At 42.5% G+C, this 25887-nt stretch overlaps 1 protein-coding gene across 1 annotated transcript in view; it reads right to left on the minus strand.

The window, feature by feature from the left end:
• CATSPERB (cation channel sperm associated auxiliary subunit beta) overlaps positions 1 to 25887 on the minus strand; it is a gene marked incomplete at both ends in the record, with an annotated part of 90033 nt that overhangs the window by 13506 nt on the left and 50640 nt on the right. The window contains 6 exons of the mRNA XM_084629817.1: positions 1968 to 2106; positions 3247 to 3357; positions 8455 to 8565; positions 12414 to 12611; positions 18219 to 18358; positions 23143 to 23496. Coding sequence (XP_084485943.1) covers positions 1968 to 2106; positions 3247 to 3357; positions 8455 to 8565; positions 12414 to 12611; positions 18219 to 18358; positions 23143 to 23496 — 1053 coding nt within the window. The remainder of the gene's footprint in view (positions 1 to 1967; positions 2107 to 3246; positions 3358 to 8454; positions 8566 to 12413; positions 12612 to 18218; positions 18359 to 23142; positions 23497 to 25887) is intronic.

A 25887-nucleotide genomic window follows, 5' to 3' on the forward strand; every position in this document is an offset into this window, starting at 1 on the left:
GGGCAAAAATTGTTTGGGGATTGGTCCTGCTTTGAGCAGGGGGTAGAACTAGATGACCTCCTGAGGTCCTTTCCAATCCTGATATTCTATGATTCTAGGCCAACAGGAGATAGGAAAATAAGATTCATTACAGACAGTTCCTGCTACTTTGAGCCCCTCCTGCTCCTCAGTCTGTCCCTGATCTCCCCACCACTCAGACTTGCAATCTCCATGTTGCCTTTTACTCCATCATGTCACCTAGGGCTAGGCTGCTATTAAATCCTCTCTGTTCTCCATTCCCACCCCTCAACCTCTGCTCCCTGCCTTGGTCATCTCTTCATTTGACTCCTGCAGCCCTCTCCTCTCTGGCCTCAGTGCCTCTCCTCTTGCTCCCCTCAGCTTAGCTAAAATGCTGCTGCTAAAATTACCTTCTTCCCTTGCCACTCTGCTCATGCCACTCATTTTTTTTAGATCCCTGCACTGCCCTCGCTGACACTCCTGCATCAAGGTCAGACTTCTCTTCACCTGTTAGGCCCTATCCAGCTCCACTCGCTCCTGCATCTCCTCATGCTCCCTCCCTCACTCACCCAAGCCTCTCTCCTTACCACCCCTTTGTATCCTCCTCATCACCTCTATACCCCCTTCTGTGCAGAAGTCTGTCCGTAGTCCCATATGTCATGTGACTGCACCTCTTCCTTTTACACCCTCCTCCCTGGAGCTCACCACTTCCAACAGTGCCTCTGGAGAGATTCTTACATACATTGTTACAGACAAGCAAGAAGAAATGCCAGAGAGTTGAGTGTAAGCTGAGTCACCTAATATTTCTCTCAATTTCTTTTAATTTATAATATGGTGCCTCAATTTTAATGAATAATATTAATATTTTTGTTGCTCATTAGGAATACATGCTTCTTGACAGATAAAGAGAAAAATATGGTTCCTGCCCTGAGGAGGTTAGAAAATCAATTATATTGATACTCCAATGAATAACAACAAATCATAGTGAAGTAGGAAAGCAAGAGAAATAACAGAAAACAAGGGAAAGGGAATAATATTCTTGCAGGAGCATTATTTTATTATTTATATACAACAGTTCTTAATCAATGCTCAGAAGGTTGGTTCCCAGGTATTTTGCTACTATATATGGCCCAAACAGAAATGATTTATGGCGATTTTGTTCAATTGTTTCTTTTAGAAATGGTAATGGATTAACCTAGGCAGCATATATGGTTGATTATACTCTGGGTCCTAATTTGGACAAATTTAAATCCTTCTGTTCTAATATTATGAAGGTATTTTTTATTTGATTACAATCGCTCTCAGAGAACCAAATCAGAGTAAGGACCCATTGGACTAGGCACAGTACAAATACACATAAAGACAGCGTCCCTGCCTTGAACAGCTTGCATAATATTTAAATTTGAAGATCCATGGGTGAAATCCTGGTCTCATTGATGTCAGTGTGAATTTTGCCATTGACTTCTATTGGACCAAAAATTCAATAGCTCCAACCCTGCAGTACCTTGTTCAAGTAAAACTCCCATAGTCTTCAATGTGTCTGTGGAAGGAGACTGCCCAATTGGGTCCTATGAGACATTTTAAATGTTAGGGGGTTGAATCCTGCTCCCATTTAAGTCAATGGTAAACAAGTGGAAAGAACCAGCAAACCAGCCTGGCTGGGGTTTTATATTTTCCTCTTGCATCTTTTACCCTGTCTTTTTAACAGTGGAACGTCTTGGCTGAGAGAAATCAGACAATGCTCAGTATCATAACCCTCTGCTGTCCTACTTGACCACTGAGACAGATCTGGTACATACATCAGGGTCTAAGCAGGAGTCCTTGCCTGGATCCATTAAGAAAATAGATGAGAAAGAAAAGGTAAACTTCCAGCAGAAATGCCCATTTAGAGAGATTTTTTACAGATCTTAACATTTGTTCTTAGTCTTGTCTGTTATCAAAAAGCTTCTCTGCAAATCCTCTATCCATACCTGCAACTTCCCAGTTTGTCCTATGGTTAACCTCTGTGACTGTTACAAAAAAAGGAGATACCAGTGGTATATATTCATTCTCACTGTCAACTCTGAAATGGACTGGAAGTCTTGAAACTGGATACTTCATCCTCAAAGCCTAAAATTGAAGTTGCATATTACTGTTTAGTTAAATTTAAAATAAGATTGTGTTGCTTCTTTAATTCACTCATTAAACATTGAAGCCTCACCTTAATGGGGGTGTCTATCCCATTCAGATGAACAAAGGTTAACGGGTCTGAGAGCTCAATTAGCCCACCCTGATGCACCCTGGAGGATCTGTCAGAGTTGATTTGTTATTAGACCAAGCTGGGGATAAGTAGATAAAAGAAGGAACTGAAAGCTAGCAGGGAGGATCTCAGACAGAGAAACCAGGAGAGAAAAGGTAGTGAGTTCCCTCTGTCTGGAAAGGGCATGGGGAAAGCAGATGGAAAAATCTACACGGATGGAATTAATCCCAGCGGTGGACCCTGTAAAGGCAGCACGGCACAGAGGAGTCCTGAAGGAGCGGTGCTCAAGCAGAGAAAGGAGAAGCTGGGAGGGCCTAGAGAAAAGCTAGAGGCCTGGTTAAACAGAGGAGAGGCTGTGTTACACCCAGGCTGCTGGGAAGCAGCACAGTGGGAATCAGAGATAGGATGTGGCCCAGGGAAATAGCAGAATGGCTGAAGAAGACCTAGGTACTTAAGACAGGGTCCTCTAGGCCAGAACACAGAGTTGAAGGTGGGCTTGAGTTCTCCAATCAGCCCTGAAGAAGGCATGTACAATCCTGATCCAAGGACTGTTTAGCCCAAGGTAGAGCCGAAGATGGAGCCTCAAGAAAGAGCTAAATAGTAGCCCAAGAGGGGGCAAAAGGATAATTTGTATTACAACCATTTTGGACTTTCAGTTGTACTTTTGTTACACCAGAAGGGGTGCAATTAAAATGTAACTTGGCCAGAGCGTGAATTGTGAGATGAGACCACCACAGGACCAGAATGACTGTTGGCAGGGGAGCACTAGAGCAGAAAGAGCTGCTACATCATGCCCAGCTAGGAGGGGGAGTGTTAACAGAGAGTCAGCTCTTCCACACTCACATACCTACAATGATGAGCTGGGATGTCTCCTTAAGAGTCAGATTTTTTGCCCCCGTTTCATCCATACAATTCTTACTAAAGTCAGGAGGGTTGCCTAGACATAGCTAAGGGCAGAATTCAGTCTTAATAAACATTTATTTTCAAGCTTGTCTTGTTACAGTTCTCACCTTCTCCTTGCAATCTGAGAAAGCAACAAAAGAGGAAAGTTTCTTGTTGTCATCGCAGTTACATTCTGCTCGAGTTGACTTGTTAGCACACTGCTTGTAGGCTCCAGAATTCTGTAGATGGGACATAAAAACAGTTTAACTCACTTTCTTACCTACATTCTGAAAACTTTTTTTTTGTTTGTTTTTTTTAAAAGAAAGAACATGGGTAAACAAATGCAATTACTTATCTGGATTTATTGGAGAGATCTAAATTGTAAATGTGTCATTTGCTGGAGACCAATCTGGGTATTAGAGAAGGTCAAAATTCAGAATTTCAATTCTGTGGGAAATTCTGAGGTTGCAAAATATGGTTCCATCTCATATGGTTTTGAAAAAAATCAAAAACTCAGAATTTTCCCTGAAATGCAATATTCCAAAAATATTTAATTAATGTTTAATTTCATCTTAACCATATCATTTTGACTTTTATGTTACAATATATGAACTAGAGCTGGTCAGGAAGCAGAATTTAAATCTTTTAAATGTTTTTGAGTTTGGGGAAAAAAATTTTTGTTCTATACTAGGACAAAAAGCCAAAAATTTTTCACAAAACTGAAATCCTGTGATATTTTGTTTCAGAAACATTGAAAAAATGAGTTACTTACCTGAGCCATAACTGTTGTTCTTAGAGATGTGGGGGCAGATGTGCATTCCACTCAGATGTGCACATTCCCAGTGTGCTGAAGACAGAGAACTTTGTGCATGTGCTCTCATGCCTTTTTCTGGCCTCTCCCAAGGCTATTTAAGAATGGAACTACCCTGACCCTCCTCAGTTCCTTCGCACTGGAAGGGAGAGAGAATATGCCATGGAATACCCATCTGCATCCACATCTCAAAGAACAGTTACAGTCCAGTAACTAACTGAGTTGCAGACATGTATTTTGCTCACTTGACTCACAAGCAGTAACAGAAGGGGGTGGGACTCAGAGACTATTTAAACAGCAACTGCAGAACTGACTTTCCAAAATTTGTATCTAGCCTAGATGCAGTCATAATAGGGTAGCATAGTGTAGTGTTTGGTAAAGGTATGCACAGAAGACCAGGTAGCGACCCAGCAAATGTCCAATATGGAAATGTCACTAACAACCACGACTGAAGCCACTTGGTTTCTTGTCGAATGAGCCAATATCCTTTGTGAAGATGTGGCCCATTGAGGGGCCTTGGCAAAGAATCCTCTCTTCTTTGAAAAGAACTCTCATCTCAGGCCTGACAAACTTACTAGACCAAACACGTCTAGAAGAGCATTTATCCATAGGGATAACCTGCAAGGCATTTACAGATAGCTTGTAACTAGACCAATAATCACTGAGAGAAGTATGTATGGGTAATATTTAAGGAAAATGTAACTATATGGAAAGTATGCTTTATGGTCTTGGAGTGAAGTTAGTTACCAAGGGATAATATGTCTTCGTGAAGGCAAATTCAAACAGGTGGGAGCTTTCACCCCTCCCTTGCTAGCCAATGATCAATGGAAAATCATCAGAGACAATGGTAAACAATTGAAACCACCTAGATGTAAAAAGGAACATTACAACAGACAGGGGATCACATTGCCTATGAGTAGAGACAAAAGACTATTTCAGTATAACACAGATTAGGAAGAGGCACTGTGGATTCATTCACTGAGGAAACATCTTGTAGAGCTGGGGTGTTTTCATGAAAGACTGGATCCTGGTTCTTGTAAAGCCAGCCAGTTTTGAACACTGGCGTTTTCTGGCAATTTATCTATAATTTTAGACATGGCGTTCCAATTTAGGAAGGCATATTTCAATAACAGTGCCTGCTGATTACCAATGTGCATCTGTAATGACAAGGTAGAATAAATATTCCTTCCCATTAAATCTAGCCCTTTGGACGCCTTATCTTCAGGCATCAGCTTGAATCTCTCTCATCTCAACCTCCCATTTGCAGCTATTATGAGGAGAAAGTTTGGGGTGGAATGGGAGTAGAAGCTCTCAAAGCCTTGCTTAGGGACATAATATTGCTTATCCATATGCTTCGTGTGTTTCAAAAGAGCTTCATTTATAGGGAGAGCTCCTGCAGCTAATGATTGGAGAATGTCCATCAATTTATGGGTATGCTCCTGAACAAACTCTGTGTAAATGCCCAAGGCTGTAGACATTTGCCTCAGCAGATCCTGATAAGACTTACAGTCTTGAGCAACACGAGAAGACAAATATGACGTGGAATCATCCAGTGAGGAAGGAAGAGGAGCAGTGGAATCTCCTGTGGCAAAACTTGCTCCTGCAATATTGGTTCAGACTATAATAACTCAGAGGGAGCATGAGTCTCCAGTCTAGCTGAGTTGGGAAGTGGGACAATAGGAGGGTTCAGTGACTTTGCTCTGCAATGAGCAGAGGATCGGGTCCTTGAAGATTGAGAAGCTTCCCAAAGGTCATCCTCACTGTAGTAGAGAGGAGACTAATGAGCTCTTCTGGGCTTGTTCAGCACTAACTAGGCACACCTGTAAGGCTTGCTGTGCCTGGAAGGGAGGAGCTTAAAAGGGGAAAACAAGAGAAAGACATTATAAAAAACTTGAAGTGGAGTCTGGTGGGAACTCAGGGGAGCCACATGGGGCCCAAGCCCCTACCCCTACTGTGGGAATGGTGCTGGTTCCGGTAACAATAGTGATTCCCTGGAGGCCTCAAAGACTTTCAAGATTGGTACTTGGAGGACAGAGAGAGGCAGTAGAGGACCTTGAGCTCGAACGCAAGGAATCTTCCAAATAGTCTGATGACAAGAGAGGAGTCGCCCCTGTGGAGTCAGCAAGCGCCCAAACTTGACTGAGGTTCAAAACGTGGGCCACACTGGTATTGAAGATGGTATGGTAACCAGCACCTTGAGTACCGGTAGGGATACTGAGGCTGCACAAACAGTTGGCACTGGAACGAATGTTAGCATTGAACCTGCAGATCTGGTCCGCACTGAAACTGCACAAGGCAACATTGCCATCAATGCCAAAGGGATCTCTTTGTACCAATAAAAGGGACTGATTTTGCCTCTGCACACTGATTTTTAAGCAGTGCTGAAGGCATCACCAACAACAGAGCACAATCTGAGATCAGTTCAGGCAGTCCTGACGCTGCAAAAGAAACCACCACAGCTGAATGCTTATATTAAAGGAGAGCCAGAGACAGAGAAGCAGAGCAAATCTGAAGCTGCTCGATAAGCCCACAGAAGAGGGAAAGATAACAGGACATTTTTCTTTACTTTGCTGTTTTAACTCTTCCAGGGCTGGAGCTAGGAAACAAAAGCAAAGACATCCTAGGAACAACTTGGGTTAGCCCTAAAAGAAATAATCACCCAAAGCAGTGCAGACCAAAGCAAGTTCATTTTCATCATCTGAGTCAGATGCCACCTGCAGAAGGTTGATTTTCTTTTTTGGTGGTTTGGATTCTGTAGTTTCTGCATCAGAGTGTTGCAGCATTATCTCCCATAAATGTAAACAAACTTGTTTGTCTGAGTAATTGGCTGAACAAGCAGTAGGACTGGGTGGAGTTATAGGGTCTAAAGTTTTGCATTGTTTCGTTTTTGAATGTAGTTATATAACAAAAAAAATCTACATATATAAATTGCACTTACACGATAAAGAGATTGCACTACAATACTTGTATGAGGTGTATGAAAAATACTATTTCTTTTGTTTGCCATTTTTACAGTGCAAATATTTGTAATAAAAAAATAATATAAGTGAGCACTGTCAACTTTGTATACTGTGTTGTACTTGAAATCAATATATTGGAAAATGTGGAGAAACATCCAAAAATATTTAATAAATTTCAATTGGCATTCTATTGTTTAACAGTGTGATTAACTCAAAATAATTAATCGCGATTAATTATTTTGAGTTAATCGTGTGAGTTAACTGATTAAATCGACAGCCCTAATTTATAGTATGGGATACAAACATTACAAGATTAATGCATGAAGCAATTAACAAGCATTTTAGAGTCTAAACACAGCCTTACAAATTTAACACCCGTCTTGAATAATGCTAACACACACGTAAGTTGGTCTGGATTCCAGCTATGAATTTGTCAGTGCTCAGCTGGCACCTAGAGCCTTGGCAAGAGCTGGCACCAGTGCTACCAGCATCACACTAACTAACTAGTAAGAGTACTACTACTATTATCTATAACTATTTAGCATTCACAAAGAAGCCACTGAGACACCAAAATGTGACCATGCTGAATGCTATGACTCAAGCTGTGGGGAGTGTCACCCTTAAATAGCTTTGAGAAGGACCAAAAGGAGGTGTGAGGTGCATGTGCCGCCTTACAGGTACTGCTCAGCAAAGTTCTCCCTTTTTGGTGTGCTGGACGCATGCACACCTGAGTGGAATACATCTGTGCAACCACTTGAAGAAGAGAGTAGTGTTTCCAAAACAAAATTTATTCCCTAGAATCCCCTACTGTAGTGAAGCTGGGGATGCTGGAAGATCTGGTAGTGGCTACTGAAATAGACATGATCCTTGTCAGTTTCACTTCTGCTCACCATTGAATAGTAGCTGTGAAACTGACCAGACCTGTCATCGAGAGAGAGAAAGACCCCCATTCCCACCCTACAATATCCAATGGACCAGTAACTGGGCACTCACATGTCCCTGTTCCAAAGCAGGCAGAGCGGGGACTTGAACCACATTCTATGTGAGTGCCCCAAACACCTGGTTACTCTGGGATGGGTCTCTTCCTCCATTCACCTCACCTCATTTTTCATCAGAACTTCCATCCTGGATCTGAAAAACCTTCCCAACAAAAGTTTAATCAAAATGGATATGCTTCTGAGGAATTGACATTTTCCATTTAAAAAATGTCCAGCAGGTCTAGTGCCATTCAGTTCCCACTGTCCTTCCTCTCTATTGTTGCAGAATCCACAGTTGTACACCGCAGTTTCCATCAAAGTATGTTAGTGGTGCTATAATGCTCCACAAGCCCTGCTGTAGATCCGGTATATAGGAAAGAAGATTTTACCCTGAGCAAGATGAAAAAGATGAAGCTGGCATATCACTAACTGTCCTGTCTGTAAACTTACCTCTCTTTGATCTTTTGTAGTATTGATTATTTAAAGTGACTGATAGAAAACTGAACAGAATGTACAAAATGAACAGTATTGATAGCACGCATGATCCCAGAACATTCAGCAGCAGTGAAATGATTACAGAAGACTTACTTTTGATCCTGCAAAATAATCTCTCATTCTAGGTTTGCTGGGGTCAGCATTATAAAAGTTATCAGTGAGTGGAAGAGCTATTCCCAGTTTAGATGGAGGCCTGTAGTTTACCTGTGTATAATACAACAGAAGAGAGATGGATATGGAATAAATATACATTCAGATGTAGTCAAAAGGATGATACAAGAGTTTCTTAACATCAGAATAACTGGTAGAAGAAATGCATATGGTATTAATACCACTAAGGACACAAAACAGACCTGTTCATTTATTTTTATCACATTTCCATGTCCACTGTTGTCCCAAATGGAAAAGTATCTATCTCCTTAAAATATATGTATTATAAATGTTTAATAAAATGAATTATAAACCAAGTGGACTCAATTTTCAAACATGGGCATCTAAATGGAACATTCAGATCCTATATTTGAACGTTCAAATTGACACACACACACACTTGACATGTCTATATGCTGATCCTCGTAAGGGATTTGGTTGTCTTATTTAGGCATCTATGTTTGAAATATGGGTCTAACAATGTGCAAAGTTTTGTCTACTTTGTATCTTAAATACAATTAAGATATTACAGAATTGTCCAATATTAAGTCTGATCTAGAATATTTCACATGATTAAAAAGCCATGTTAGAAAATGAACCATTCAGTCATATGAATTGGCGATGTGTATAAGATAACCAATGTTAAGAAAGTAGTATTCAGTGGTCAAGTTAATAATACCATAACTCAGTGACTTGGTTCTCTGTCTTGCCCCTCTCCCTGCTTCCAATCCCATTTCAGAGCTCCTGTATCTGTGGGGTTTAGGAATCTTGAGAAAAAACAAAATATTCTGGAGGAAAGTAGAAGCCTTGAAATCATAAATTAACATGTAGTGAGAGGATCTGCATGACTGGAATGTTAAAAGCAATGATTATAACCTATTTAGAAAACACTGAGTGGGCAAAAGGGGAAGGGAGTGGTTCTGTAAGCCAAAAATGGCATTACCTGTTTCCAAGTCACTGACAACTTGGAAAAAAAATGCTCTTGAATGCTTAGAGATCAATGTCCTAGCAGATGATAATGCACAAGATAGGATACTAATTGGTGTCTGCTTCAGACCACCAGATCACACTAGAGAACAGGATGACCTACTCCTGTAGTGCCTATCTACAAAGTGTCTGGAAAAAAAGATGTGAGTTTCATGGGGAACTTCAATTTGAGTCTCATGCTACCAGTACTAAAACATCCTTGGAATTTCTAAATATTATAGATGACAATTGCTTAACTCAAACAGTGCTGCATACAACATGGGGGAATTCTATGTTAGCCCTCATCTGGACAGATAAACAGGGATTGATTACAGAACTAAAAATTAATGGAAGCTTAGGTACAAGTGATCATAACTTGATCATATTTGCAATATGCAACAGAAAAAAAGTCCAAATCAGTAAGACTTGGTGCTCAAAAAGGAGCAGTTTCACAAAGCTGAAAATAATTATGAACCAAATCAGCTGGGAGGAAGAATTTCATCAGAAAAAACAATGATAATTGGAAATTGTTTAAGAACAATTATATATTAAGCAATTCCCAATTATCGTTGTTTTTTCTGATTAAATTCTTCCCCCAAGCTGATATATATAACAAATGGAAGAAAAAGGAAGTCAACAGTAATAAATATAAATCAGAATCTAAGAATTGTAGAAAATTGATAAGGGAAGCCAAGGGACACAAGGAGAAATGTATGGCCAGCAGAGTTAAAGACAATAATATAGTAAGTTTTTTTTAGCAAAAAAACTTAACAAAAGGAAACCTAACAATGGTATTAGTCCATTATTAGATGGAAATGATACAATTATTAATAATAATGCACAAAAGACAGAAGGATTCAATATATATTTCTGTTCTGAATTTGGGGAAAGCAGATGATATTGTCATCATATAATGATGATGATGATAATGATGATACTATTTCCATTCCACTAGCATCTCAGAAAGATGTTAGACAGCAGCTATTAGAGTTAGACATTTTAAAATCAGCTGACAACTTGCACTGAAGAGTTTTAAAAGACCTGATGGGGGAACTTCCTGGACTGTGAATGTTGATTTTCTGTAAGTTTTGGAACACTGGGAAAGTGTCAGAAGAAAGCTAACATTATCCCAATATTTAAAAAGTGTAAATGGGATGACCTGGATAATTATAAGCCTGTCAGTCTGACATCATGCTCAAATAAGTTGGTTAGTCTCTAAGGTGCCACTAGTACTCCTTTTCTTTTTGCGAATACAGACTAACACGGCTGCTACTCGGAAACCAGTCTGACATCAGTCCAAGGCAAGATAAAGGAGTGGTTGATACAGGACTTCACTGATAAAGAATTAAAGGAGGGTAATATAATTAATGCAAATCAACACGGGTTTATGGAAAACAGATCTTTTCAAACTAATTTGATTTTTTTAAAAAAAATGAGATTACAAGTTTGATTGATAAAGCTAGTTTTGTAGATGAAATATACTTAGATTTCTGCAAAACATTTGAGATGATACCATGTGATTCTTTGTTTAAAAAGAACAGAATGATATAAAATTAACAAGGCACACATTAAAAGGATTAAAAATTGGCTGATTGATAGATCTCAAAATGTAATGGTAAATGGGGAACCATAACGAAATGGATGTATAGTGGGGCCCCTCAGGAATCAGTTCTTGGCCCTATGCTGTTTAACATTTTTATCAATGACCTGGAAGAAAACAAAATCATCACTGATAAAATTTGCAGATGACAGAGAGATTGGGGGAGTGGTAAATAATGAAGAGGACAGGTCACTGCTACAGAGCAACCTGGATCATGTGGTAAACTAAGTGCAAGCAAACAATATGAGTTTTAATATGGTTAAATGTGAATGTATACATCTAGGAACAATGGATGTTGGATATACAAGATGGGGGACTCCATCCTAGGAAGCAGTCACTCTGAAAATATATGGGGGTCATGGTGGACAATCAGCCAAACGTGTCTCCAAGGTGATGCTATAGCCAAAAAGGCTAATACAATCCTGGTATGCATAAACATGGGAATCTCAAGTAAGAGTAAAGAGGTTATTTTACCTCTGTATTTGGCACTGGTGTGATCACTGCAGGAATACTGTCTCCAGTTCTAGTGTCCACAATTCAAGAGGGACATTGATAAATTGGAGAGGGTTCAGAGAAGAGCCATGAGAATGATCAAGGGATTAGAAAACATGCCTTACAGCGGTAGCTTCAAGGAGTTCAATATATTTAGCTTAACAAAGAGAAGGTTAAGGATGACTTGATCACAGTCTGTAAGTATCTACATGGTGAATAAATATTTGAAAATGGGCTCTTCAGTCTAGCAGACAAAGGTTTTACATGATTCAACAGCTGGACATTGAAGCTAGACAAAGTCGGACTGGAAATAAGGCGTAAACGTTTTTGAAGTGAGATTAATTAACCATTGGAACATCTTATCAAGGGTCATGGTGAATTCTCCATGACTGGCAATTTTTAAATCAAATTTGGATGTTTTATAAAAAGATATGCCTGAGTTCAACAGTAATTATTTTGGAGGAGTTCTATGGCCTGTTATACAGGAATTGAGACTTGATGATCACAGTGGTCCCTTCTGGCCTTGGACTCTACAAACATTTTGATTTACTCAGCCTAAACATACTAAATATTGATGGCATATTTGTAACAAAATATAATATTTTTGGATCCAACTTTCAAGCCCTGGACTCTAATTTTACACACATATTTTTGTGCACAACTAAATTATCTACAAAAATATGTTGACACCCGTTTATTTATTCACTTCCTCAACTTTTGTGCGCAAATAAGCATGCATCCACTTTTTCTTGTGAAATCAGTGTCTCAAAAGTGGTTTCACAAAATGGGAAGCTGAACATTACTCCCTTTGGATATAAATTTGCTTACTACTTATCTTTCTTACCGGCAACTGTTTTAAGAGTTTGAAACCATATGGGTCTTTTGGGTCCCCATGAAGCCAATTCTGGGCAGAGATTGAAACTGGAGAAATGTAGTGCATTGATTTACTGTACGAACAGCCACTCTTCAGTGTTAAGACAATTGTTGACACACCACAAACAAGTGATGCTTTTGTGAGAACAACAGCTATTGAAGATTTACCCTGTGGAAGTTCATATGGTAAAAATAAATGAGTACATCCAAAACATATACAATATACCATTGCAACAGGGGTGGGCCAGGGCCCACATTCAGCCCTCCAGATGTTTTAATCTGGCCCTGTAGCTCCTGTCAGGGACTGGGATCCGGGCTTGCTCCGGCTCCTATGCACAGGGCAGCCAGGAGCGCCCACATGCTGCCCCCAACCCAAGTGCCGCCCCTGGAGCTCCCATTGGCTGAGAACCACAGCCAATGGGAGCTGCAGGGGTGGTGCCTGTGGATGGGACAGTGCACAGAGCAGCCTGGCTGTGCCTCTGTGTAGGAGCCAGAGGGGGGACATGCTACTGCTTCTGGGAGCTGTTTGAGGTAAGCACCTCCCAGAACCTGTACCCCTGACCCCCTCCCATGCCCCAACCCCTGCCCCAGCCCTGATCCCCCTCCTGCCCTCTGAACCCCTTGGTCCTAGCCCAGAGCACCCTCCTGAACCCCCATCCCGAGGCCCACCCCAGAGCCCTCACCCCACCGACACCCCAACCCTCGATTTCGTGAGCATTCATGGCCTGCCATACAATTTCCATACCCAGATGTGGCCCTCGGGCCAAAAACTTTGCCCATCCCTGCATTACAGTGAACATAGAAAATAAAGCTAGAAATGGCCTATAGCTCATACAGTCTTCTTCAGAAATGGTCTGTACCATTAGACACAGCAGTGCTTCATAATTTGTTCTGACTGGTTTGCTGGGTGGAGTTCAAAGGGATGATTTTAACCTATATGACTTGATACCATTTTTCTGGAGACTTTTGTATTAATTTAGATGGAATATATGGGGCCAAAAAGTCAAAGTTGTTAACATGACCCATTCACCGTTCAACATTAAACAGTTTTAAACAAGGTTCGGGATTTGGTATACAGAGACCTCAGCCTGCTTAGTACCAGGGCAAACACATTACAAATCCTTTTTAACCTTTTATTAAAAATACAGAAACAGAAGGGAAAATAGTTAAAGCATTTGAAATGTAAAGCATTAAATAAAGGTTTCCTTTTAACAACATCCCTTGTTCCCTTTCCCTTTAGTGGGGGAGAATCTTTAGAAGGACCCCCACCACCTTTGTCTGACAGTCTCTTAGATGGAATTAAAGATGGTAATAAATTGTTCTTTTGGAGAAAAGAGAAGAACTTAGTTGTGATGGGCTGGAGCTGTTGTTAAAGTCCAAACCCCTTTCCTAGGAGACAAAACATGACAAACACACACAAGAAGGATGAGAAAATAACAGTAAAGATGGAAAATGCAGCTTCTGTCCCTGGTGTTGAATCTCACTTGCAACCACACTGCTGAATAAACAATCTCATCAGCCACTTGGAGACCTGGCATACTTGTTCCAGTACTGGACAATGTAGGATATTGCTTTTAACTGCCTTTCTAGACAAAAGCTTATAGCAATGTTGCAAAATATATAGTCCCAACTGGCTAAACCAAATGCTTATTCAAGAGAAGAAAAAGAAGAGAGATGAAATTAATGAAAAGATTTAGCCAAAGCCGGTGGAAGTGGTTTTGTCATCTGGGTCCCTCTCTCTGGCCCAGTCTGGCCAGGACATCTCAAGATCAGGCTGACAAAAGCACAATGGTGTCACGCTAGATTCCAGGAGATGGTGGGGATAGCACCCATGATGGTGAAAGCTCACTCCTTCCTCTTTCATAGAATCATAGAAGATTAGGGTTGGAAGAGACCTCAGGAGGTCAGCTAGTCCAACCCCCTGCTCAGAGCAGGACCAACACCTACTAAATCATCCCAGAGAGGGCTTTGTGAAACCAGGCCTTAAAAACCTCTAAGGATGGAGATTCCACCCCCTCTCTAGGTAACCCATTTCAGTGCTTCACCACCCTTCTAATGAAATAGTTTTTCCTAATAGCCAGCCTAGGCCTCCCCCACTGCAACTTGAGACCACTGTTACTTGTTCTGTCATCTGCCACCACTGAGAACAGCAGAGCTCCATCCTCTTTGGAACCCTCCTTCAGGTAGTTGAAGGCTGCTATCAAATCCCCCCTCATTCTCCTCTTCTGCAGACCAAACAAGCTCAGTTCCCTCAGCCTCCCCTCATAAGTCATGTGCCCCAGCCCCCTGATAATTTTCGCTGCCCTCCGCTGGACTCTCTCCAATTTCTCCACATCCTTTCTGTAGTGGGGGGCCCAAACCTGGACGTAATACTCCATATGTGGCCTCACCAGTGCCAAATAGAGAGGGATAACAACTTCCCTCGATCTGCTGGCAATGCTCCTACTAATGCAACCCAATATGCCATTAGCCTTCTTGGCAACAAGGGCACACTGCTGACTCATAGCTAGCTTCTCATCCACCGTAATCCCCAGGTCCTTTTCTGCAGGAACTGCTGCTTAGCCAGTCGTTCCCCAGCCTGTAGCATGCATGGGATTCTTCCGTCCTAAGTGCAGTACTCTGCACTTGTCCTTGTTGAACCTCAGATTTCTTTTGGCCCAATCCTCCAATTTGTCTAGGTCACTCTGGACCCTATCCATACCCTCCAAGTATTTACCTCTTCCCCAAGCTTAGTGTCATCTGCAAACTTGCTGAGGGTGCAATCCATCCCATCATCCAGATCATTAATAAAGATGTTGAACAAAACAGGCCCGAGGACCGACCCCTGGTGTACTCAGCTGCCAACTAGACATCGAGCCATTGGTCACTACCCGTTGAGCCCGACAATGTAGCCAGCTTTCTATCCACCTTATAGTACATTAATCCAATCCATACTTTTTTAACTTGCTGGCAAGAATACTGTGGGAGACCGTATCAAAAGTTTTGCTAAAGTCAAGATATATCATGTCCACTGCTTTCCCCATATCCAGAGAGCCAGATATCTCATCATAGAAGGCAATCAGGTTGGTCAGGCATGACTTTCCCTTGGTGAATCCATGTTGACTGTTCCTGATCACCTTCCTCTCCTCAAGTGCTTGAAAATGGTTTTCTTGAGGACCTGCTCCATGATTTTTCCAGGGACTGAAGTGAGGTTGACTGGTCTGTAGTTTCCCGGGTTCTCCTCCTTCCCTTTTTTAAAGATGGGCACTATATTTGCCTTTTCCCAAATGTCCAGGACCTCCCCCGATCGCCATGAGTTTTCAAAGATAATGGCCAATGGCTCTTCAATCATATCAGCCAATTCCCTCAGCACTCTCGGATGCAATAGATCTGGACCTGTGGACTTGTGCATGTCCAGCTTTTCTAAATAGTCCTTAACCTGTTCTTTCACCATTGAGGGCTGTTCACCTCCTCCCCATACTGTGTTGGCCAGGACAGCAGTGTGGGAGCTGACCTTGTCTATGAAGACAGAGGCAAAAAAAATGATTGAGTACTTCAGCTTTTTCCACATTACCTGTCACTAGGTTGCCTCCCCCATTCAGTAAGGGTCCCACACTTTCCCTGACCACCTTCTTGTTGCCAACATACCTGTAGAAACCCTTCTTGTTACCCTTCATATCCCTTGCTAGCTGCAACTCCAGTTGTGTTTTGGCCTTCCTAATTACACCCCTGCATGCTCGAGCAATATTCTAATACTCCTCCCTTCTCATCTGTCCAAGTTTCCACTTCTTGTAAGCTTCCTTTTTGTGTTTAAGCTCACCGAAGATTTCCCTGTTAAGCCAAGCTGGTTGCCTGCCACATTTACTATTCTTTCTGCATGTCTGGATGATTTGTTCCTGTGCCCTCAATAAGGCTTCTTTAAAATACAGCTAGCTTTTCTGGACTCCTTTCCCCCTCATATTAGTCTCCCAGGGGATCCTGCCTATCAGTTCCCTAAGGGAGAAACTCTGCTTTTCTGAAGTCCAGGGTTCGTATTTTGCTACTCTCCTTTCTTCCTTTTGTAAAGATCCTGAACTCAACCATCTCATGGTCACTGCTGCCCAGGTTGCCATCCACTTCTCCTTCCCTTACTGATTCTTCCCTGTTTGTAAGCAGCAGGTCAAGAGGAGACCGGCCCCTGGTTGGTTCTTCCAGTAGTTGCACCAGGAAGTTGTGCAATTACAGTTACTGGTACAGTTGTGCAGTCATCAATTACTGTGTTCACTTCCGTCCATCTGAATTCCCTCCCTCAATCTTATTTTTTTTGAAGAACCCCAAAAGGGATGACAGGTGAAATAGTCCATCCCCTCATTATTTTGTCCAATAGGACTAATTTCTGACACACGATTTTGGTTAATTGATTTCTGGTTCCACACTTCTCTTGGTTACCATGCATGATCTTAATAAAGTCCCTGACGTAGATCAGTAGGCCTTTTTGTTTGGACTAATTCAGTTTGTCTCCCTTTTGCACCTTTCCCATCAATATTTGTATAGCTTATTGTGACAGTTTATGAACTTGCACTCACTTCTCACAGTTGAGCTCACAATTGTGATACATGTATATGTTTAATTATCACAACAGCTGCCTCTCTCTACATGTAAAAGGACTATGGTTGTGATCAGCAGGGTACTCAAGCTATCTGTTTTAGACAGGAAGGGGAATGGTGGGGGATGACAGGACATGCTCTGTGAGGCGTCCTTGACTCAGGAATTCACTCTCCCACTTAATCTACCACAGCCCACGCTTGTTAATTTTCCGGACATGCTGTAAAGGCCATTCTTTTTGAACCAGGATACTTTGGGGAAAGGGGTGAGTTAGGATTATGACATGATAAAAGAGGGGTTGTTCTGATTAACAGAATTAATGTGGGTACATATAGCATATGAACTTGTGTAGACAAGTCATTATCTCACTAGTGCTGATTTTATTTTAACGTGCTTTTGTTGTGCTTGTGAAAGAGCCCACAGCAATGGAAGGGGCAGTGAAAGAATAAAAAAAACTTTACAAAGGGGTAAGTTTTTCTTGAGTTGCTCCACATTACCTGACAAATACTGCCTTTACCCCAACACCAAACACACGGAAAGGAAAAAAAGCGAGTGTCAAGGTGAAACCTGATGGGTTACTCTCCCATCATTAATCTAAGATTTCCATGCTCTGGCATGGCAGTGTCACTTCCCCATGGGGCATTCACACTAATATTAATCGGTCCTAAAGCCTACATTCTGATCTCCATTAATCTTTCACACCTCATAGGCAATATGCTCATGTAGACCCACAAACAGACAACTAGGATAACAAGGTCTCTGCCCTGAGGAAGTTAGAAAATAAACTGTATTGATAATGAATAATATGAATGAATAACGAAGTACACTGTGGGCAGAGATGCAAGGAAGAACAAACAAGTGAAAATGAATACTGCACTTTGAAGTAATTTTATATTATATATACTAGATAGATAGATTCCATTCCATTGCCATTCCATAGGTGGAACTCACAGTGACATGTATGAGAACTTCACACAAGGACTGAGGGTCAACAGAAAATAGATATTCACAAAATTTTGATAAAATGTTGAAAATGTTTCATAGCAAAGTCCTTTAACAAAGATATTCTTCATGACCCAGTCACTTCATAAGTGTAAATTCTCTCAATGTATAATCATCTGCTCTGTCCCCCTTTATCAAAACTCTGCTAAATAAAAAATGAAAGATACTATTGTAGGAGCCAGTATGTTACTCACTACTGGTCTACTCTTACTTGTTTGAAAAAACTGTTAGTGACAGAGAATGTCATCGTGTAACTATCAGTGTCATCCCAGTAATCGTTTGTCTTCACTTTAAATAGGGATGGATTTCCAACTACTAGCTTCATTAGTGGCATGTGAAAGACTGGATAGTCTGTGAAATCAAGCACAGAAATGAAGATCATAATTACTTGAAGCCACGTGCTCCCTTACTATAGGAAAACTCAATTGAGGAACAATTAAGCCCAAGACTCAAAGTTTGAACTCGGAGTTGCCACCTAATGCTCCACTCAAAGGGAAGAGATTTGTGTCCATATGGAGTGAACAGGGAAGAGTTATCCCCTACTCACAGCTCTGTATCTTCTCTTCCTCAACATTAGGAGTTGCTTCTTAATTTGGCCGAACAGGTCAACTAACCTGTTACTGTAATGTGTCCTCACACAGATGAGTGCAGATTTTTGTGGGAACCATATCTCAGAATTTCCTGACTTTTTCCTCTCTGGCCTCCCTGCATCTCATCCCACTCTTTCCAGTCTGGGCTGCTTTTTAAAATTATCTTCCTGTCTCACCATTCGATCATGTCACTCCCATTGTCTTTGAATCAGACTTCCTCTCACAATCTAGCTTCTCACCCTCATTCTCAGTGCTCTGGCACAATTCTATGCTGGCCTGTATCTCAGCTCTCATTTCTCACCAATATCGTTACCCTCAGCAATGCAGCTTTGGTATGCTTCACCCACCTTGGCCTTTGCACCTTTTTCCATGCCACCTCTTATGCTTAGAATATCATGCTTCTTGTTATTTTCCAAACAATCATTCTTCATTCCATTTCTTTGTTAAAACAGAATTCTGCCACAAAGCTTACCAACATTAATCCATCAATGCAATATGTGTGTGTTAAAAGGAAGAACTCTGCATCACTTTGAAATTTGACCATCCTCTGCTAATATATTGCACTATGATGGGATTTTCAAAAGCACCTAAGTAATTTAGGAGCACAAGTCTCATTAAATTTTCCAATGGGACCTGTATATCTCTCGGAATGCTTTGGAAAATCCCACCGGACGTTACGTACCCCTAATTAGGATGTAAAATCCTTGCCTAGGTACTGTGCTGCTCTTTGTTTTGTACATCATCAACCACATTATCATATGGTTAAAATTTTCAACCTGGGATTGAATTGCAGATTTAGGGTCAAATCCTGCTATGAAATACACCCATGCAACTCCATTCACTTACATAGGCATGTATGGGAGAGATCTATACTGGGGATTCTGATAGTTATTTTTTAATGGCTTGAGCTGGCAAACATTTATATATGTAAGTAACTTTATTTATGTGAGGACGCTCTTCACATGACTGAAGCTACTTCATGTGCAGGAACCAGTCCTAAAGTACTGACACTAATTTTCTAACACTCTCATCAATGGTTAATTTTCTTTGATTCTTACTGGGCATCAAAAGGCAGCTAGTCCCTGAGGATAGGCTATGCCCAGCTCCCTTGGACTAAGAAGGTGAGTCTAATGTACCCAGTTAAAGAGGGCTGAGCTACCCCTGTACCTATAAAGGGTTGGTAGTGGGCAGGAAGAGGAGGGATTGATTGACACAGGCTGTGCCTGGGGAGGGAGAGCCACACTGGAATACAGAAAAAAGAAAAGGAGTACTTCTGGCATCTTAGAGACTAACCAATTTATTTGAGCATAAGCTTTCGTGAGCTAATGCTCAAATAAATTGGTTAGTCTCTAAGGTGCCACAAGTATCTCCTCACTATATTTTCCACTGAATGCATCTGATGAAGTGAGCTGTAGCTCACGAAAGCTTATGCTCAAATACATTGGTTAGTCTCTAAGGTGCCACAAGTACTCCTTTTCTTTTTGCGAATACAAACTAACACAGCTGCTACTCTGAAAACTGGAATACAGTTAACTCCTGGTAGGTACCCTGGAACAAAGTAGGGGTTGGTGCCCTGAGGCTGCTCAGAACTGAGAGCCTGACAGAGGGCCCTGAGAGGGGTGGAGCAGCAACCTGAAAAAAAAGACTGAATTAAAATTGTTTTTCTGTTTATTTGATGGTTTCTATTAAGAAAGTAAGCCTCCTTGCAAGACAATGGGCATGGCAGCATATATTTTGGAGGTGGGGAGAAGCCTGGCCCAGCGACACTGGGGATTAATACAAAAGTGGAAAAATCACCCATACTGTACTATTTACATGAAAAACTGTGTTTAATCATTCTGGCCCCTGGCACTTCATGTTCTCTTTCCTGTTATTATTTTATTCCATTGGTTTGATTTAGTCATACATCTATTTGGCCAACTATTTTAAAAGTATGGTCCAAAAGTCAGGGTATCATCTGGTGCTTATATGTAATTGAAAAATCAATGAACACACATTTTAAAAGAAAAAAATCAGCTTCACCTTTGCATTAAATTTCTTCAACCATATTTCTCCAAGCATGTCAAAAGCTACTTGTCTTTGCTGAGAACAGAGGGCCAGATCCAATGTTCACTGAAGTCAGTGGAAAGACTGCCATTGACTTAATGAAATTTGGATCATGCCTTAAGTCCATAGTGTGACATTGCACTCCATTTGCTTTATGAAAATATGCTTATGAATGTGAATATAATATAACTGGAATATGCTTTATGCAAAAGGCCTCTTGTGAGGTATCATTACAAAGCTTATAATCTGCTGAGTGTGTTCATCCTAGTTGTATGCATGTATCATTCTTGTATCTGAATCTTGAAATATGAAGTATAACTCTGAGGTCCTATTGTAATTATACAAAGTGTGGGCCATTAATGGTGGTTTAGAATCTTGATGGCTCCCATTGACTAGGACAATTGGTTGTAAATGGCTAATTTACCTGCAAGCCTTCCTGTGTATATTTGAGCCAGCCCATGGGTCATGAAGAATGAGGTCTCACAGGGACATGTGATCATGTCAGCTGATAATGAAATCCATCTTAAATCTAGTACTTTTCCATTTAGAAGGAGGGGGTGCAGACTCAGAGAGACAAAATATTCCCACCTTGTGCCAAAGCTATAAAAAGGGGTGGAGCAGGACAAAGGGAGGGCCAGTCATGAGAAAACCCCTAGTTAACACCTAAGATGTCTGCTGGAACTAACAAGGACTGTACCAGGGGAAAGGATTGGGCCCAGACTACGAAGAAGTCTAGTCTGTGAAAGAAGCTTATTGGAACATCTCTGAGAGCAAGATATTACCTGTAATCAATTTTTTAATGTATTAGGCTTAGACTTGCATGTTTTTGCTTTATTTTGCTTGGTAACTTACTTTGTTCTGTCTGTTCTTACTTGGAACCACTTAAACCAGAGGTGGGCCACATCCGGCCCACAGGACCCTCCTGCCCGGTCCCTGAGCTCCTGGCCCGGGAGGCTACCCCCAGCCCCTCCCCTGCTGTCCCTCCCTCCCCTGCAGCCATGCGGCCAGTGCAACGCTCTGGGCGGCTGGGCAGCGTGGTTGCAGAGCGCGGCCTGACCCGGTGCTCCGGGTGGCGCGGCTGTAGCGCCACCGGCCACTGGTGCTCCAGGCAGCACAGTAAGGGGGCAGGGAGCGGGGGAGTTGGATAGAGGGCAGGGAAGTTTGGGGAGTGGTCAGGGGCCGGGAGTGTGGATAGGAGTCAGGGTGGTCAGAGGGGAACAGGGGGGTTGAATGGGGGCAGGGGTCCTGGAGGGGGGGCAACCAGGAAGGGGGGGTGTTGGATGGGGCGGCAGGGGGCAGTTAGGGGCAGGGGTTCCGCGGGCGGTCAGGGGACAGGGAGAAGGGGTGGTTGGATGGGGCAGGGATCCCGGGGGGGCAAGTCAGGAATGAGAAGGGGGGTTGGATTGGGTGGCAGGGGGCAGTCAGGTGTGGGGGGTCCAGGGTGGTCGGGGACAAGGGGTGGTGGAGGGGGTAGGAGTCCTGGGGGGGGCCGACAGGGGGGTTGGATGGGGCAGGAGTCCCGGGGGGGCCATGAGGGGGCAAGAAGCGGAGAGGGGGGGAAATTGGATAGGAGGCGGCGGCTGGGCCATGCCTGGCTGTTTGGGGAGACATAGCCTCCCCTAACCGGCCCTCCATACAATTTTGGAAACCCAATGTGGCCCTCAGGCCAAAAAGTTTGCCTGCCCCTGACTTAAATCCTACTTTTTTATACTTAATAAAATCACTTTTGTTTATTAGTAAACCCAGAAAAAGTGATTAATACCTTTGGGAGCAAACAGATGTGCATATCTCTCCATCAGTTTTATAGAAGGCGGACAATTTATGAGTTTACCCTGTATAAGCTTTATTCAGAGTGAAATGGATTTATTTTGGGTTTGGATCCTATTGGAAGCTGGGTGCTGGAATCAGGTAACCTGCAGAGCTGTTTTCACTTAAAGCCTACAGCTTTTGGGGTGTGGCCCGGACCCTGGGTCTGTGTTGCAGCAGGCTAGCATGTCTGGTTCCACAAGGCGGGGTTCTGGAGTCCCAAGCTGGCAGGGAAAACAGGCTCAGAGGTAATTTTAGCACATCAGGTGACAGTCCCAAGGGGTCTCTGGGACCGAACCCTTCACATATAAGAAGTTTTAAGTTTTAAAATTAACCCAGTCATGAGTGCAAAGCAAAACCATCTGTCAAAATGTTGTAAATGTTACAATGGCCATACTAAGGTGCTTGGCTTTGGGTGTGAGGAGAGAGTGGAGGTAAATAGAATATGGTTCAAAAATTTCTTTTTGTCCAAAAACAACCATGTATAATTTCAGTTTATAATTCCACTAAGTGGCAGGGGCTTGAAATGTAGGACATTGTCTTCATTGGAGTTACTCCAAATTTACATCTAACTGAAATCAGTATCTGGCCATTATCATGTAAAATTCACCCAAACCAGCCTCATATCTATTTTACATTTTGTGTTCAGACTATAGAGCTCAAGAAATAAAAACAAAATTCGAAATGTCTCACCTGTATCAACAGGGGTTACTCTGAATCCAAAATTGAAGGTTTGGGTAAGATCCAAGTATTTAATGGCATTCAGTGGTAGATTATCATCAAGCTCTCGTACCCAGTATCTACAGGTGCCTACTATAATCTTCCATTTTCTTCCATTCGTAGTGCCAAAGTCATACACAAACCACATGGCTGACCCAAAGGTTCTGTTGAAAGGCACTCTCTCAGGCATGGTAGCATCTGCCAAAGCAGTCAGATTATCCAGAACTTCAACAATCAGGAAGCTGCTAAAGCCAGGAATCACCACAGTCTTCTCAATATCAGAAGATTTAAATGGAGTAGTAACAACCTTCAGCCTACCATTATAATCTAAATTAAGAAAACAGAATAATTACATTTTCTGTTCAGTAATTTTTAGTTTGCAAATCTAGGGCCAGATTATGGCACCCTTAGGCCTGGTCTACACTACGAGTTTATGTTGGATTTAGCAGCGTTAAATCCAAATTAACCCTGCACCTGTCCACAAAACGAAGCCATTTTTTCGACATAAAGGGCTCTTAAAATCGATCTCGGTACTCCTCCCCAACGACGGGATTAGCGCTGAAATTGACATCGCCGTTTCGAATTAGGGTTAGTGTGGATGCAATTCGAAGGTATTGGCCTCCGGGAGCTATTCCACAGTGCACCATTGTGACCGCTCTGGACAGTACTCTGAACTCGGATGCACTAGCCAGGTGTACAGGAAAAGCCCCAGGAACATTTGAATCTCATTTCCTGTTTGGCCAGGCGAGCTCATCAGTACAGGTGATCATGTAGTCCCAGAATTGAAAAAGAGCTCCAGCATGGACCGAACGGGAGGTACTGGATCTGATCGCTGTATGGGGAGAGGAATCCGTGCTATCAGAACTACGTTCCAAAAGACAAAATGCCAAAACATTTCAAAAAATCTCAGATGCCATGAGGGACAGAGGCTACATCAGGGATGCAACACATTGCAGTGTGAAACTTAAGGAGCTCAGACAAGCGTACCAGAAAACCAAAGAATCAAATGGATGCTCCGGGTCAGAGCCCCAGACATGCCACTTCTACGCTGAGCTGCATGCAATTCCAGGGGGGGCTTCCACCATAACTCCACTCCTGTCTGTGGACTCCGATGATGGGGTACTCTCCACCATGGCTGATGATTTTGCAGATGGGGAAGATGAGGAGGAGGAGGACAAGCTTGGGGAGAGCACACAGCACACCGTTCTCTCCGACAGCCAGGATCTTCTTATCACCCTGACTGAAATGCTCTCCCAACCCAACAAAGCCGGAGAAGGGACCTCTGGTGAGTGTACCTTTTTAAATATAATACATGTTATAAAAGCAAGCGTTTTTTAATGATTAAGTAGCCCTGAGGACTTGGGATGCATTCATGGCCAGTACTGCTACTGGAAAGTCTGTTAACGTGTCTGGGGATGGAGCAGAAATCCTCCAGGGACATCTCCATGAAGCTCTCCTGGAGGTAATTTAAAAGACTTTGCAGAAGGTTTCTGGGGAGAGCAGCCTTATTCCGTCCTTCATGGTAGGACACTTTATCACGCCATGCTAGTAGCAAGTAATCTGGTATCATTGCATGACAAAGCCTGGCAGCGTATGGTCCCGGTGTTTGCTGGCATTCAAGCAACATCCATTCTTTATCTCTCTGTGTTATCCTCAGGAGAGTGATATCGTTCATGGTAACCTGGTTGAAATAGGGGAATTTGATTAAGGGGACATTCAGAGGTGCCCATTCCTACTGGGCTGTTTGCCTGTGGCTAAAAAGAAATCCTCCACGTAGTTAGCCACGCGGTGGGATGGGGGGCCATTGGTGCTGAGCTGTTCACGTTTGGCTAGCAGGGATCTTAGAATCATAGAATCATAGAATATCAGGGTTGGAAGGGACCCCAGAAGGTCATCTAGTCCAACCCCCTGCTCAAAGCAGGACCAATTCCCAGTTAAATCATCCCAGCCAGGGCTTTGTCAAGCCTTACCTTAAAAACCTCTAAGGAAGGAGATTCTACCACCTCCCTAGGTAACGCATTCCAGTGTTTCACCACCCTCTTAGTGAAAAAGTTTTTCCTAATATCCAATCTAAACCTCCCCAACTGCAACTTGAGACCATTACTCCTCGTTCTGTCATCTGCTACCATTGAGAACAGTCTAGAGCCATCCTCTTTAGAACCCCCTTTCAGGTAGTTGAAAGCAGCTATCAAATCCCCCCTCATTCTTCTCTTCTGCAGGCTAAACAATCCCAGCTCCCTCAGCCTCTCCTCATAACTCATGTGTTCCAGTCCCCTAATCATTTTTGTTGCCCTTCGCTGGACTCTCTCCAATTTATCCACATCCTTCTTGAAGTGTGGGGCCCAAAACTGGACACAGTACTCCAGATGAGGCCTCACCAATGTCGAATAGAGGGGAACGATCACGTCCCTCGATCTGCTCGCTATGCCCCTACTTATACATCCCAAAATGCCATTGGCCTTCTTGGCAACAAGGGCACACTGCTGACTCATATCCAGCTTCTCGTCCACTGTCACCCCTAGGTCCTTTTCTGCAGAACTGCTGCCTAGCCATTCGGTCCCTAGTCTGTAGCTGTGCATTGGGTTCTTCCGTCCTAAGTGCAGGACCCTGATCTTCCCCGATACCAGCCAGGTGGTGGGGGAAGGGGAAAAGCAATCATCCCAGAGAATTGGATGGGGCAAGGGAGTTAGTTTGGTTTCTGCTGCTGCACGTTAACAG

The sequence above is a fragment of the Lepidochelys olivacea genome, assembly GCF_965140295.1.
Source record: "Lepidochelys olivacea isolate rLepOli2 genome assembly, chromosome: 6".
NCBI classification, from domain to species: Eukaryota; Metazoa; Chordata; order Testudines; family Cheloniidae; genus Lepidochelys; species Lepidochelys olivacea.